This window comes from Brachionichthys hirsutus, chromosome 9 (assembly GCF_040956055.1).
Source record: "Brachionichthys hirsutus isolate HB-005 chromosome 9, CSIRO-AGI_Bhir_v1, whole genome shotgun sequence".
Classification (NCBI taxonomy): Eukaryota; Metazoa; Chordata; class Actinopteri; order Lophiiformes; family Brachionichthyidae; genus Brachionichthys; species Brachionichthys hirsutus.
This window is the reverse complement of record NC_090905.1, coordinates 5,395,240-5,410,288: the sequence shown is the minus strand read 5'-3', so window position 1 is coordinate 5,410,288 and position 15,049 is coordinate 5,395,240. Positions and strand designations below refer to the sequence as shown.

General features: G+C 40.5%; 2 protein-coding genes across 4 annotated transcripts; both read right to left on the bottom strand.

The window, feature by feature from the left end:
* Nucleotides 1-4,280: 4,280 nt before the first annotated feature.
* sec22bb (SEC22 homolog B, vesicle trafficking protein b) lies at nucleotides 4,281-7,028 on the bottom strand. Of its 2 annotated transcripts, XM_068743381.1 has the most exons (6): nucleotides 6,906-6,980; nucleotides 6,007-6,018; nucleotides 5,576-5,685; nucleotides 5,252-5,412; nucleotides 4,582-4,728; nucleotides 4,281-4,448 (listed from the first exon to the last, which is right to left on the bottom strand). In XM_068743381.1, the coding sequence occupies exons 1-6, from the start codon at nucleotides 6,978-6,980 to the stop codon at nucleotides 4,294-4,296; spliced, it is 660 nt and encodes a 219-aa protein (XP_068599482.1). In that variant the 3' UTR covers nucleotides 4,281-4,293. The 2 variants fall into 2 exon arrangements, with proteins under 2 accessions (XP_068599482.1, XP_068599481.1); XM_068743380.1 differs by lacking the exon at nucleotides 6,007-6,018 and having other exon boundaries at nucleotides 6,906-7,028.
* Nucleotides 7,029-8,563: 1,535 nt separating this feature from the next.
* On the bottom strand, nucleotides 8,564-13,966 carry npl (N-acetylneuraminate pyruvate lyase (dihydrodipicolinate synthase)). Of its 2 annotated transcripts, none has more exons than XM_068743366.1 (12): nucleotides 13,928-13,966; nucleotides 13,170-13,272; nucleotides 12,904-12,977; nucleotides 11,628-11,715; nucleotides 11,490-11,547; nucleotides 10,552-10,627; nucleotides 10,335-10,427; nucleotides 10,076-10,221; nucleotides 9,920-9,966; nucleotides 9,749-9,833; nucleotides 9,621-9,660; nucleotides 8,564-9,510 (listed from the first exon to the last, which is right to left on the bottom strand). In XM_068743366.1, the coding sequence occupies exons 2-12, from the start codon at nucleotides 13,238-13,240 to the stop codon at nucleotides 9,365-9,367; spliced, it is 924 nt and encodes a 307-aa protein (XP_068599467.1). In that variant the 5' UTR covers nucleotides 13,241-13,272; nucleotides 13,928-13,966; the 3' UTR covers nucleotides 8,564-9,364. The 2 variants fall into 2 exon arrangements, with proteins under 2 accessions (XP_068599467.1, XP_068599468.1); XM_068743367.1 differs by lacking the exon at nucleotides 13,928-13,966 and adding an exon at nucleotides 13,478-13,490.
* Between the last annotated feature and the right edge of the window lie 1,083 nt (nucleotides 13,967-15,049).

Genomic DNA, 15,049 nt, shown 5'->3' with positions numbered 1-15,049 from the left:
ATACAAAGAAAGGGTGCATGAACTATGCATGCAAGCATCTATTCGTTCGTCTGGAGACATCTGCAGCCGATGTTTTGAATGTTTTGCCATTTCCCACGTTTCTAAATTCGACACGCTTACAGTGACTGTTGTTTGTCTTTGCGTAGTTGTGTTTCAGTAGCATCCTGAGCGTTGTAAAGTGTAAAGTGAGTGTGCTCGGCATATCTTCCAAGGTTAATTGTATCATAAATTCACAAACTGCTAAAAGACAGGCATGGCTGGAATTCACACTTGAGCTCTCACTTTCTAAACATTGTGTGAATGCCAGATAGGACATTATTAATAAACAAGAATGTTAAATGTTTGAACCCCCCCCCCCCCATCAGTAGCCTTGCCTGTAAATTACGCTGACATACCAATCTAGGGCATTTACAGAACTTCAATGAAAAGACAACTGAATGATGTCTGCGGTATTTTGTTCACCAGCCTTCGTCTCACGGCTCTGCGCAAACATCTGAGCCTGTGTGACATACATTTATTAACGTGGGAAACTCTTCTGTTCCAACTGTTTCTCAATTTGCCTCACATTTCTTTCTTCTCGCTCTATTTGCTGTCTTCGCTTGTGCCGCTTTGACGTGCATATAAAGCAATGTTCTAGGACTCGTGATGAGATGGGAGGAAGTAAGCAGTGGCGAGAAAAAAAAAGAAATATTACATCAGTTTTATCGGTGAGTTAAGAGAGGCCTGCTGGCTTTTAAACAGGGTAAGCTGTAAGAGGTCATTATTGGACTGAGATGAGATGATAAAGAATACACAGAGCGTAGTGCAGGTTCAGGCTTGTGGAAATTACATTGTAGTGACCCCCCCCCTGTGAGAAGTACCCAGTTCCCAGGACCCGGTGTGTGCGTTTTGGGAGCAATAACTCATCGAGGCCTTTGACTTCCTCTTTTGACCTTCAGCACTTTATGACCCTCTCCTCTGCTGTACAGCTGCTGTCGCTGCAGCTTCCCTTTGCTCTGATTGGATCAGACAGGAGTGAGAGGGACGAGGATGAAGGAGAGGAAAGAGGAGAAGCAGCTGGGATGAGGAGGGACGCTGGTTTGATATGGGATGAAACATCATTTTATCATGGGTATTCGAGATGACGGTCCACGTCACTGAGCCGCTGCAATCCCCTCAAAATGTAGCACAAACCCAGCAGTAGAAATCAGAGGACAAATCAAACACAGGGTCTGCCACTCACTAGTCATTAGTGATCTTTGACAGATGACTTTGGAGATGCTTCTGCAGTGCACAACCATATTTTTTATATACTCGTAACATGCATACAGTTTACAGAATCCACACACACAGCAGTTTTGCATGTCATAAAGAAGTGGGTTATTGCCATGGGAATAGTACACTCTCATAACGCCCTGCTAGCATCATTATCTCCACCAAGGACGTTGTGTTCACACCAGTGTCCATTTGTTTGTCCTCATATCAGCAGGGATACACAAAACAGTACGAGATAGATTGCTGTTAAATTCAGTGGAAGGGTTGGGAATCTAGCGAGGACGAATCCATCCTATACCGGAGTGGAACGAGATACCGGAGTCCGGAGCAGATCCATGAAGTCTTTCACAACTTCCCCTCACGTCAGTAACTGGAACTTGGGCCAGAGTTTAATTTCAAACAGACTTTCTGATTTTGGCAGAGGATATTCTCTACTGAGTACACTTTTCCAGACGTGTCTGGATCTGAATTTGGTTGAGCTCAGAGCCTCCAGCCAATAAGAGCAGACAGGGTGGGAGGTCAGGCTATTGTCTTAAAATGTAGAAATGCGGTGGGAAAAAAAACAAATAGCTGCAGGTGTGTGTGTGTGTGTGTGTGTGTGTGTGTTTTATGACCTACCTGTAATGCAATAAAGTCAATTAAATTAGCCTAAACGTTTCAGCTCTAGTTTTGCTTATAATTGGACCCACACAAACGTTTGGTTTATTTGTTTTTCTGTGGCGACACGGTGGCACAGTGGGCCGTGCTGTTGCCTCACCAGAAGATAGTCACGGGTTCGATTCCATGCTGCAGGTCTGCAGTGTGGCCTCCACTACAGAGAGCGTCTCTGTAAAGTGTGGATTTGGTCTGAAACATGACTGAAACAATCTCTTTGCATGTCTGACTGCTGCAGTGACCTTGAGACAAAGTGGCTGAGGGTGAAGGTCAAAGGGACATTTCAGTGTCCTGCTTCTTTAAGGTTGAATAGTTGAGTGTGTTGGGGGGGGGACGACATTTTTTTTTATCAATGCAACACACTCCGGGTTTTATTCCTGAACGATGCTAAATGTTTAGCAGGAGCTGCACTCTTGGCTTGTGAGTCTGGGTGTGTGTTTAATACATGTTCTGTATTCCTGACCCCCTGATCACACAAAGTATTTTAATCCAATCAGCTTCGTTTTCACATGACTGTCACACTCTCCAATGCTGCCATGGTAATCTGGAGAGGAAGGAGACTGTAATCAGAGCGGTCCGTTGTCCTCTCTGTGTTCTGTGACATTTGCACAAACTCATAATAACACACTTCAGCATTCAAAGTTTCTCTTCCTTGTTTCTGACCCCTCAGAGATCTTTTTGGAAGATACACGAAACCATCCATTAAAACAATGACAAAATATTTATCTAAATATATACAGTCTTCTGTAAAGGGAGGCAGGTTCTTGTAATGGAAGCTGTTTTAGGGGAAAACGCAAGTGACTGATACCTACTTCCCCGTAGAGGTGAAAAGGTTAGCCTGTGCCCTGTGGTTTTGTTTTCAGCAAGCCACCCTTTTCTTGCTTCTCGTTTTTTTCCCCCCTTTGACATTTCCTGTTCTACGTCAAGTTAAAGAATGAAACTGACGCTCTTGTTCAGTGTTTGTAGTCGATGTTTACCGATTGGGGAGGAAAGCAATCTACTTACTGCAGCTGAATTTGGTTTTGATTTCTGAAGCTTGACTTGTGTTCCCCCATGTTTTAAAGTAACCTGATTTGGATCTCAGCAGGAGGCCGCTGAGCAGAAGGCAGGGCGAGTTTGAGCCTCATTTATTGTGAACGAAGAGCGCCATCTGCTGACCAGGTGTGGTAATTATTGTCAAATGCTGATTCAGCCACAGTGCAGGCACTTCTTACAGCTAGAAATGTGTATGCACGTTACATTATCACCTGCATATTCTTACACAATAAGTAATTCAATATCTATTCAAACCAGGGGAGATCTTTCTAACTCAGGGTCCCCAAAGGGGCCACATTTTACACAGAGGCCTTTTTTTCATTCGACATAGGTTTGGGAAAGTGTTTTGTAAATTGTACACTGATGACTTAAACTATGAGGAATTGCCCAGACCTTAAGAAAATAAGCATCATTTGCATTCCCACCGGAACATTATCAGGTCGGCCAAATGACACCTGACAGACAAGACACATTTTGTGCAAATAATTTTATTCATAGATAGCAAAGAATAACAACAGCGAAGGTGTTCTTTAAACTGTGACTCTCAGCACGAACCAAAATGAGTCTACATGTGTAAACGTGGACCAGATTAAAACGTTCCTGCAAACGCAAAGGTGCTGGATCACACAGAACAAGAAGGGATGGTGGCCTGTTGAGGTCAGATTTAGTGCAGCACAGAGGTTACAGGGATACGCAAGGGAGTATGCTCACTCTGTACTTTACTGTAGCCCTCCTCTTGAAATTCTTTTGGTAAAACTGCTAAATTAGATACAGATGAAATAACATTTGAGCTCCTAAAAGCTTCTATACAGCATCTAAAAAAAAGGTTCTAAATCAAAGGCCATTATTTCCCTTAAATATCTTCATTTCCCGTACATGCTGTATGTTTCCATTATGATTAGAACGTTAATACAGAAATCCATTTGATTAGCTGAGGATAAACAAAGTTTTGTTTTTTTGTGGACATTGTAAAAGATTAAATCAGGCCTGTTAAAGTACATTAAAGTAAATTAAGTTTTCTGCAACATTTGAAACTCAATCACCAGCAACAGCACTCATCCCACAGACATTCACAAAGTCCATCTTAACCTATCTCCAGGGCAACTACTAACTTATAACTGTATAATTGCTTACAATAAAATTATGGATTATGACATTTATATTCAGACCGTACATCCGTGGACAGGCGAGAACAAAATGGGCGGGGGGGCACAGTCTTATTAAGAGCAGGGATCTCGATTTTAGTCGAAGGCGTTCCTTAATGTCTGCGGACTGCTCGACTCACTTTCCACTTCAATACCTTCCTCGTCTTCTTCACTTTTTTCACCCCCCCCCCCCCCCCCCCCCCCCTCAGAGCCACCAGAAGCGGACATAGACGATGAGCATGATGAAGAAGACGCCACCCGCTGCCAGTTTGGCATAGGTGGAGCGGGTATTCAGATACTTGGCATCGCTCCTGTACTTCTTTGACAGGTTGGACAAGTTGCTGGCCTTGGAGTCCAGCGCTGCAGGGAGGAGACACCAGAGGAAAGGGAATAAGGGTTCACAACAAAGGAGGCTTGAGGAGAGACACAGGACACAATCTATTCACCCCATTTTTCATAAAGTTCCACTAAATTGGTTGAGAGATGGACTCACCAGAGAGAGCCTCCCCCCTCTGCAGCACCTCCTCTATGTTGGCCACCATGATCCTCTGGACGTCCTGAAGCTCTGTGTTGATGCTGCCCAGATTTCTTCTCGCTCGGCTGTCAATGTAGGACTTCTTGGTCTTTTGGATATAAGTGTCTGGTGAAAAAATGTACTTTAAATTAAACTTGAACGCCACCTTTTTGTATAAAACAGTTCTGGTGGGTAGTTAGATCTGATTTATTAGATTAGAATTGATTAAATGAGATTAGATCTATAGAGCTTTATTGATCCCCTCAGGGAAATTGGAATTCCAGCGGCAGTACAGAATAGAAAGTTGCCGAACAGTCAAGGTATAAAAATCCAATACAAATATACAAACAATATAGATAAATATTTTCACTTCAAAAGGTGAAGACCTGTTTTGTGCAGCTTTAAAACTCGACTCAGAAGTTATATAAATATATTAATTATAAAAACAAAAGCAGAGGCAGGGTCAATAATACACATTATGGGTCACTAGTACATTTGAAACAAACACAGAGAATTGAATAACCTGCAAGAATCACTGACAGCAAAAACAAATATCGTCTTAACGTGAGCGTTGCCATCAGGAGTCGGACTTTCCCGACCAGAGAGCTTTTTGTTTTTTCCCTACATCTCTTGACTCTTTTCTTCTTACCGAATTCAATGAAGGAGTAAGGCCGGGAGACCGTGGGCACCCTCTTCCCATGCTGCTCGTGAAACTCTGCCTGCAGGTCTTCTAGGTAAGCAAAGGCCAGCTTCTTAGGAAAGCTGCCTTCACACAGCACCAGGTAGCACACACCTTTATCTATAAAATAGCTGCAAAGAGAAGCAACAAAAAACACCTTGAGGGAATGAAATGTTTGGTTTGGTCGCACCACACTGTTACACAAATCATTTAAAGCTGTCAAGAAAGCATCATGAAAATAATTCCATTCTAAATGTACCCATGCTACGTTAACGTTAGATAGCTTGAACGCACTGAAACGCCATGGAACCAGCCTCCAAGGTGCAGCGCGTGGGACTCTGCTCATTGAGTTTCCTGAAGAGCTGCTTAGCTTGACTCTGGTACTGCTGAAGGTCCCGACTAAACTAAAGAGATGAACAAAAGACATCACCGGTTACAGCAACACTCATTCACAGCGATAACTGAAGTAGAGACTTCCATGCAAGGAACATTGGGCGGAAAACGTCACAAGAGAATTTAGGGTGATCTGCAACAAAGACAAAACTGCGGCTCAGGTTTCACTCCGTTTGTCCTTGATTGCGTTCAGTTCTTGCCCTTTAAAGTGTTGTGGATAGTAAATAGTTGGCATAAAGATGTATGATGCAACATCTGAGGCTAAAGGCAAACACACACATACACACAGAAACACATGCGATATAAAAGCACAGAGCAGAAACACAACAAACCTTTTCGCTTCCCTTTTTGAAAGCACAGAAGAGAACGAGGGAGAGATGTTAGACTTTTGGAAAGTCATTCTCAAACACAATGGAAAATGTTTCAGTTCCAGATCTCACCATTCAAACAGAAACAGTTCAGAGTTAAATAAGTTATAAAGGAAGGGGCTGGTGTGCTAACAGATGCTTGACAGTGACTCGTATCAAATGACTTCAGCATCCACTCTCTGGCCCTAGAGAGGAAGTTATTTAGATCATTCAAACAAACTTTAGTTAGGAGAAAAACTGCAGTATAAACTGTTTTGGGCCGTGGGATGAAGCCAGAGCGCCCAGAGGGAACGTACGCACATACGGGGAGAACATGCAAACTCTCTGCAGAAAGGGGGGTCCTCCGAACCTGCGTGCCCCGAAGCAGCAGTGCAAGTCATTTACAAAATATGTAAAGTAGACAAGAGGCCCAAAATATCTGACAGGGTTAATCTTATAATCTAGACACGTAAATTGTCTGATAAGTAAAAAAAAAAAAGACTTTATGGACACAACAAAACTGTGTTTGACATTAATTTGAAACGTGGAATATATATTAAATTAGCAGTCCTTTGTTTGGGCATCAAGTTGTGGGCTACATATTTACCAGTTTTTGTATACATTAATTGATCTGCAGAAATCCCAATAAACTTGTTGTTGAGGTGGAGAAATGTTCAAATGAATTGGAACAGGATGTGGCCAGGTGAGGGTTTAAACAAAGATCCCGTTCTTTCATGTAAACAAAAGGTTGATGCTGTCTACTGATAGGACAAGGCCTACAGCAGTAGTTACCATTAGCCTACTGTAGCATGATGTGCACAGTTTAGGCGCACTTGGAGCTAACCCCCGCTACGACTAGAGCTATAAGAGCTAAACATTTGAACCTGCTCGTCCTCCTGCATCGAGGCGGCTAACAGCAGCCCGTCAGCCAGCCGGGCGATCATCGTCAGAAGCACCATCTCTCCTCGACGTCCGGGTGTTCCTGGTACAAGGCTGCAAAGTGACAACACCGCAGAGCCGATGCGCTGAGCTGGCCGGAAACGCTAGAGCTTTGCGTGTCACAGTGAAATAATTCCGTCCGCTGGTTTGCCGGAAACGAAGCGTCACAAATACAGTTCCTTTTACTTTGATCTGAAACATTTTAGATTTACTGCAGGTTGTTTAATAATTTGTCTAGTTTATTATATTTTCTTGAGTATTGCGTTATGGTCATCATAAATCCTGTTTAAATCATGAAAATATTTGTCATTCAAGACAACAATAAAAATATGTCACCATCCACTGTGAAAGTCTGCGGTGGAAGGACTGGGGAAAATCTAATAATTGGGCTTTGAGAATATATTATTTTTGATTGACTACTTGTGCCAATTAATTGATAACATAATAATACAATTATTTTAATTATTCAGATCCATGAGATTTTTATATATGACAGAAAATGGCCTTGTCACTCAAAGTATGACAATTAATTAAAAAGATCAGATTTATCCCTTCAGCATCGGATATTTAATGGAAGACCCATAATCCACATATTTTCTGTGTAGCAATATTCTGGCGAAGCCCTCAGAGGCAAATTTTCATTTTGTGAATTTGGGGTACAGTATACAAATAAAATTTGAATAATGATTGACATTGCATGACGCTGTTGATGTGCTTTGTGAACCAATTAAGTGTGATTAAATTTTCTCACATCAAAAGGAAGCTGCAGGGGAGAATAACGGGTGGAAAATTCTAGAACAGTCAGCAAAGGTGTAGAGTGGAAACAAGGCTCCCTCGCAAACAAGGGCAGAATGATTATAATGAATGGGTATTATTTTAAGTTCGACAGGGGAACCTCATCTCACCTCTCCACCCTTTGCTGTTATTCATACCATGACTTTGCATATTTTAACAGTGAAATCTGCAGTTTCATAGTTTTGACCGTGTATTGACACGCACACCAACGCAGCACTGCCACAATTTGTTCAGTAATATTTATGTATTTATATTTTGACTTTAACCGTGTCTTCATTACGATGCCATTCTGTTTCATATTAACCCAACATGATCTGGTCTTGATTCATAGCAGCTGCAGCTTCACAAATGCATTACGTGTTGCAAGTAGCCTACTGTCACAACGATGGAACTACGTAAACACCATGAAAGAAATGAACTAGATATACTCAGCTGCTTCAAGCACTTAATGAACTTGCTCGGTATCCAAATGTTCTCTTAGACAAATATGTACTGACTCAGCCAGGCCAGAGAAGCTCGGGATGTGTCAATAAGTACACAATAAAAGTGACAGTTAGACTCTCAAACACATAAATGGTTGTTGTTTTTCAGGTTAGGTTCATCAGCTTTTCATGATGAGGTGTGTGCTGCTTACATTTCTTCCTACAATTCACTGCAGTTTTGTGAGAACAGATCAAATTAATATGTATTAAAAGTTAGAAGTACACAAAAGGCCAAGATTATAATATAAAATATTATTCTAAGAAAAAGTAGTCAAACACACACAAAACCTTACAATTTCTACTTATCTACATAGAACCAAACCCTCAAGGTATTGTGCCTTTTATTAGTTTGATGCTTATTAGCAAGAAATCAATGATTACAAGATATAGAAATACATAAAAGATTCTTAGGTACAAAGTACATTTCCCTTTTAATGTCCATTTAGATTTGATAGAATTTAACATTATAACAATCTCATTGAATATCTTGTTCCCTTCCAACTGTGTCAAGGTGTCAGACATTATTCTCTTTTCAGCGCAGTCATCTAATTCATGAAAATAAAACCTTAAAGACGAGAACAGGATAATCATGCTGGTTTCAGCAATAAAAACACTCCCCCCTTTCTCAAAGGCAATGGAAATAATGATTTTTGGAAATATTAATAGATTTTTAAACATAAAATAGCAGAGTAGTACATTTTTCTAACAAAGGATTGACTAATGAAGATGATAATCCCATTGATACGCCCTTGTAATTAATCAAGGAAGCATTATTATATTATGATGCCCCATGCAATTTGCATGATTTTCACAGTGAAATTCATTTTTAAATTCCAGGACATTGAAGAGATAAAATAACTGTATTAAGGATTGATTTTGCAACTACTGTATACACAAGGCTATATTGTGTTCCGATTGTGCAACTTAGTTGATTTAATCAAAATGAAGAGTGATTCCCCCACTCCAACCAATTTAACATACAATGACAATCAAAACTTCTCATTCAGCATTGTACGCACAGTAGTATTACAGTACATGACACACAAACAGTAACTTGATTCATCATTGTGTTTCTAAACCATAAGCAATAGCTGGAATGAGAGGGGAGAACTAAAGAAAAGACACAATTAGCACTCATGAAAAATGCTGTTGTATTTCTGCGCGATGGACAGAGCAGTCGACTGCAGACAGGGCATCACAGGAAGCCGAGGAGGCCCGAGATTCAAGCCTGACAGCTCACTCATCAAACTTTTGTTCACTCCCAGATTAAATCCTGTTGATAAAATACAGACAGAATCAAAAGGGAGAAGGACAAAACAGTTACTTGCAATACTTTGCATGATTTAGCAGGGGGGGAAAAACCATGACCCGGCAGTTACTTACCATGTTTAATGGCAAAACCGAGGAGCTCTTGCATCTTGAACTTTTCAGGGAAAAGAAATGAAGATGTTTGGAATCAAAATCAATGCAAAGTATCAAAGAGAAGTAAGATACTAGAGCAGGAAGCTGACCTGTATGTCCCTGGATTGGACGAGGTCACCTTTATCAAACGCTGATAGGAGCTTGTTGATATGACATCCTAAATAGTTGAATGTGCTGCAGGCAGAGAAATTCCTTACAGTCTACATGTTCATGATTGGTAGATATAATGAATGAATGAGGCCGTATGCAGGAACACTAACCTGCCAACTGCTCCATTGGCTCCCATAGCCAGGGCTGCAAGGAGTTGCTAAGACAAAAAGAGAGTTTATTTCAGGCTCTTTTCATCTCGTCTTTCAATAGAGGCAAAGGTAAACAAATAGACCCCCAGAAGATTGAGAAGGAGGAAAAAAGCTGACCTCGTCCACACCGTACAGGAACGACCAGTGAGGCTGACTGTATCTGACACACCGGCCAAAGTCCATCAGGTCACAACTACTGAACTTCACACCGCTGAAGGAAGGAATGAGCGTCTCAATATCTTCCAGCACGTCTCTTACCGGGACTGAAGATACGTAGAAGAAGGAAAAACAACAAACCCCCCATCACATATTCTGTGTACCGTCAAAGATAATCTGACATTCACAAGCCACTACAAAACTAATGTTTGGCACTGACTGTTAACACCGGTTACAGCTGGAATGTGATAATAGTAGAAGGGCAGCTGTGGGGCAGCTTTGGCCACTTCTTGGAGGTACGTCCTCAATACATCTGAAGCAGGGTGAGAAACAAAGAAAAACAAGTACAACACTGTCATGTGAATGTGAGGCAGACTTCATTTTCATTGAGCAGGAGCTTTTATTTTATTAGTAAATAAATACTTTCCCCACTATACCTGCGGAGGCAGGCTTGAAGAAGGAGGGGGCAATAACCGCTATGGCATCAGCCTCAACCTCTGATGCGTGACAAGCCTGCGGGGTAAAATCAATATTTTATTTATATAATGTGTCATGCTTCAACCTTATTGTATTTTTCATTTGTCCATCTGCTGCTGTGAGGAAGGTGGTAGCGCGACAAAGAGTCGATTTAAAAATAAAGACAACAACTCCCATGATCCCGCAGTACTTTACAAAGCCAAAGTCATGTTATACGTTTTACCGGTTTGCATGTTGAAAAGCCCAATGAAAATTTGAAGTCGAGCCTTTCTGGACCTTTGGATCTCAAAGGATGATGGAGAATTCTCCAAAGGCAATCTTTGCTGAGGTCATTGTAATCATTTTGAAATTTAACTATTAGAAGAGTGTTTAATATTATTCAAGCTGTGCATTGACTTACATGCGACTGTTTCTCTGCAAGCCTCACTAGAACGAGGATGAGGGACAAGGTGGCCAAACACAGGCGCACCCTCCAGACTGGTAATTTAAACTATCCTACGCCCATATATTACCCTGTATTGAGGTCATGAGCAAGAGGACAAAGGGAGGCACATTGGATCCATGCCCTTCAGGCCACCCTGCTGCAAAGGCTGGCTGCGCAATGCGGAAATGTAAATGAGTATTTTCTGATAAAAAAAAAAAAAAAAAAAAAAGCAATGCCAGAAACTAACAAACACTTTATTTTAAACTCATGTTTAGAATAGGGATTGATTTCGATGATGGTTTCAATAAAGCTAAACCTGAAAACTGGACTCAGTCCAAGCTGAATGTTCCATAATTTAAAAAGCACTATATTACCTGCTGCTGCATGAAACAGTTTATTCACTGCAGTCAGCTTGATTTATAACTGGCCATCTCATCTCAAATGACTGCAGGTGCCATCGAGCCAGTAACTCACCAGCTCTTGGGAATCTTTCAGGCTCATGCATCCGACATGCACGATCACGTGATCCATCCTGTGGAGACACGCAAAAGAAACTGAACCATATTTCACAACATGTGGCCAACATGTGACAGAAGTTGTGCAATGACTTACTTGCCCTTGGCCTTCTGACACCATTCCTCAGTCAGGAGCTTCCTCTCCGTGACAGTGAGAGACATGCTCTCCCCGGTGGTGCCATTCACTGCAGGCAAGTAAAGCCTCGTTACCCAACATCACAAACGCACACAAAATAGTAGATAATGAGTAGATACACAAGCGCACAACGAAATTATGTTTACACTGTAGTACATCATAGACATCTGGCACCAGACTTTCAGCCAAGGACAGGACATTTCAGTGAATTTTATTTTACGCACACGCAAAAAAGCGTGTACAACGTGTGCCAGGGCCCAGGACTGGGAAAAAAAACAATTTAATTTTAATGACAGTCAGATGAGACAGAACATTAAATATTATGAGTCACAAAGGTCAGGAGAAATGAAATGAAACGCATGCAGAAATTTACCATAAACACAAGGAGAAGATTATAGCTATAAGAATTCACAGAGTTTGAGATGATGGGTGAAATGAACAGAAAGAACTTTTAGAACACAACAAATATTGGCTAGACTCGTTATCAGCGCTTCCGTTTCAACAACAAATAAGATGGAACAGAAACCTTGAGATAAACACATTCCACATTTACCAGACATGCCAAATTAAACTAAATAGCAAGGTATATTCAACTTTACTTTTATGCACACTCGCTTCAATTTGTCAAATATTATGTTTAGTATTGCTAACCAAAGTGAAGGACATTTTCTCAGTTTTTATACATTTGTCGACAGTTGATTAAATGGAAATCATAGATACTGAAGAAAGAAATTATCAGGAGGTTTAATTGATAGACTTTACTTTTTTCCGTTTAAACTGAAATAAGGAGCAACAATGTGATCGGGTTTATTCTTTTCAAAATAGTATAATGACATCAAAATAATATTCAATCATGATGCGAGATTTTAATGTAGCAAAATCAGTTATTAAACACAATATAGTATTTAATATGGAATTATCTGAATACATATAATTATTAAAATAAATCATGTAATTATTAAAATAAATCATGTATTAAAATAACCATTTCAATCCAAAGTAAATAATACATTTACCCAGCAACCTTTTAACCCTCACGTTATCCTTGAGGTAAATTTGATTTCAAATAAAATGTGTCAGTAATATTTAAGGATAACCGGAGGGTTAACCAGTATGCACAACACATGAATGTATGCGAAGCAACAAGACAAAACATAAACTACCGGTATGTACATACTTAGACTCAGTTGGGAACACACACACAGGTATCAAATTAAGAATGCACTTGAAAACATACCAAATATGTTGTTTACACCTTGCTTCTCTATCAAGTAGTCAATATAAGGTCCAATCTCTGATAGGTTGATTTCACTGTATTGGAAAAAGTGTGAGCGACACAATTGATTACAAAAAAAACAGCAAACAACATGCAGGAGTGTGTGTGACGGTCACAGCTTTCATGAATGATCCTCATGAAGGTTTGGTTGGAGGATTATAGGCAATTACACAAATCAATCAATGCTGTCCTACTGGAAAAACAGCAGCTCGGCTTGTATTACTCACCCGGTTGAATTCAATGGAGTAAATGTAGCCGCAACAAGTCCTGTGACCTTTCTATCAGCGACGGGAGCCATGACTAACCACAACCAAAGAGGCCGAGTGTGTTCTGTGAGATATAGAAAGAAAGGGGGAGAATAAAGAGTCAGGAAATAAGAAAGAAGCACATTATTTACTTCAGCCTTGAAACTTGTCTCATCAGGTTGACAGTTAAACTTTCTGAGAAATGCATTCATGCGACAAATGCTCCAACATCTGACACTGAATGATTTCAGATACTGATGACAGTGATTAACATTTCAGCACCAGCCTACCGTCACGAGCTTCCTTCCCTCAGTGCGCTGCGGAAGTTATGGTTACTGCCTGCAACATTTTATCACGTGAGCGTCAAGTGACACCGCAAAGCTCCATGGGAAATGGAGTTCATGCGTAAAAAAAAGTATTTCCCGAAATAATCGCGTTAAGACATAAATGGTTTGATTTCAAGGTCACGACTGACTGTATTCCCAATAGGTTTAGAACATATTTAGAAGTTATTTTTCGTATTATTATTTATAAATAATAATAATAAAAAACGATGTAATAAAATGTCCTATGGAAGGCTTGTGCAATCACACAAATACAAATGTACCCCCCCAGGGATACCGAAATAAGTGAAATTTTCATGAGTGGGCGAACGGCATATAATGTATGACATACATTATATGTATCATTTTAATATATTATTATGTATTATTTCTCATGAAATGTATTCATGTACTTACTTGCAGATGTGGCTGTTACGCAGTTGCGTTGGAGGTGTTGTTTTTCCGATATTTAATAGTGAACCAAAATGCACCACAGCTGGGAGTAGTCGAGACGTCAGCGTACACGTCACGTCACAACACGTCACATTCATTTTACCCAAGTTTAGGCTTTCAGGTCGCTGTCTCGCTTACTCCTTCAAATTCAATCAGGAGCAATGTTCCCTCTAATTTTTCATGACTCTGAACAAACACACAAACTCCCTGAGCAGTCCCTCGGACAACTTTGAGCAACATTTATAATAATACGTTTTATTTTAAACGCACTTTACATTTGAAAGCAAATCTCAAAGTGCACAATAGTATAAAAATAAATAACATAAAAACAAGCGATAAAAATCAACAAATAAAACAGATACAATCAACAAGCTTATGTTTATGTTTATGTTATTTTCAATTTAGGTTGGATTTTTTTTTTTTTGTGCGCAACGTTGATTTTCGCTGCGCGAAGACCGTATTAGCTGTGCGTAATTACGCACGAGCGCACCTTTAGAGGGAACGTTTTTCATTTCAGGAAACGGATGTTGTTGTCGTTTTCATTGCAACTACATCCGGCTTTTTAGGACACACTAGCTTAGCTCAATAGTTGGACATCGGGAAGCCGACAGGCAGAAAGGATAGTCCGCCCGTCCCCCCCCAAAACATGCACTCGGATTTTGTCATCTTTTATTGCATCCACGGGCTGGTGCCGCTTGTTCGGTTAGCAGATTAGCCTAGCTGGATGAGGCTAATTTGACCATGAAAACTGCGGCTGCTCGTCTGACAGGCTGAGGAAAGATAAATGTCAAGAAGAGGATATAATCGACTTTAATCTTCACGCTTTACAGTCGGAACACCAGAATGATATCAGGAGCTGGTATGAACATGCGCTTCTCTGGACTATTGTGGTTATTTAATGCATCTGGGAATAAACATTCTAATATGTCATTAGACTGTGTGTTTCCTATGAGAAAGCAGCTTCAGGCCAGAGATAGACGTCACGTTCTTTTCCACGTCAGCGTGTTAAATCCGGGATTCAGCGCGTAAAAGTAAACAGGAGGAGACTCTCATCGGTCACTTTCTCCCGGACACATTTTAAAAAAA

Bases quoted from the DNA above. Each gene is read 5' to 3' on its own strand.
- sec22bb (XM_068743381.1), bottom strand. From the start codon at position 6,980: ATGGTGCTTCTGACGATGATCGCCCGGCTGGCTGACGGGCTGCTGTTA. The intron at 5,413-5,575 runs GTGCGTTCAAGC...TTCTCTTTGCAG, and splicing joins GCTGGTTCCATGGCGTTTCA to CTATTTTATAGATAAAGGTG. The intron at 4,729-5,251 runs GTAAGAAGAAAA...TTTTTTCACCAG, and splicing joins TTACTCCTTCATTGAATTCG to ACACTTATATCCAAAAGACC.
- npl (XM_068743366.1), bottom strand. From the start codon at position 13,240: ATGGCTCCCGTCGCTGATAGAAAGGTCACAGGACTTGTTGCGGCTACA. The intron at 9,834-9,919 runs GTTAGTGTTCCT...CTCTGCCTGCAG, and splicing joins GCCAATGGAGCAGTTGGCAG to CACATTCAACTATTTAGGAT. The intron at 9,511-9,620 runs GTAAGTAACTGC...TTTTATCAACAG, and splicing joins CGGTTTTGCCATTAAACATG to GATTTAATCTGGGAGTGAAC.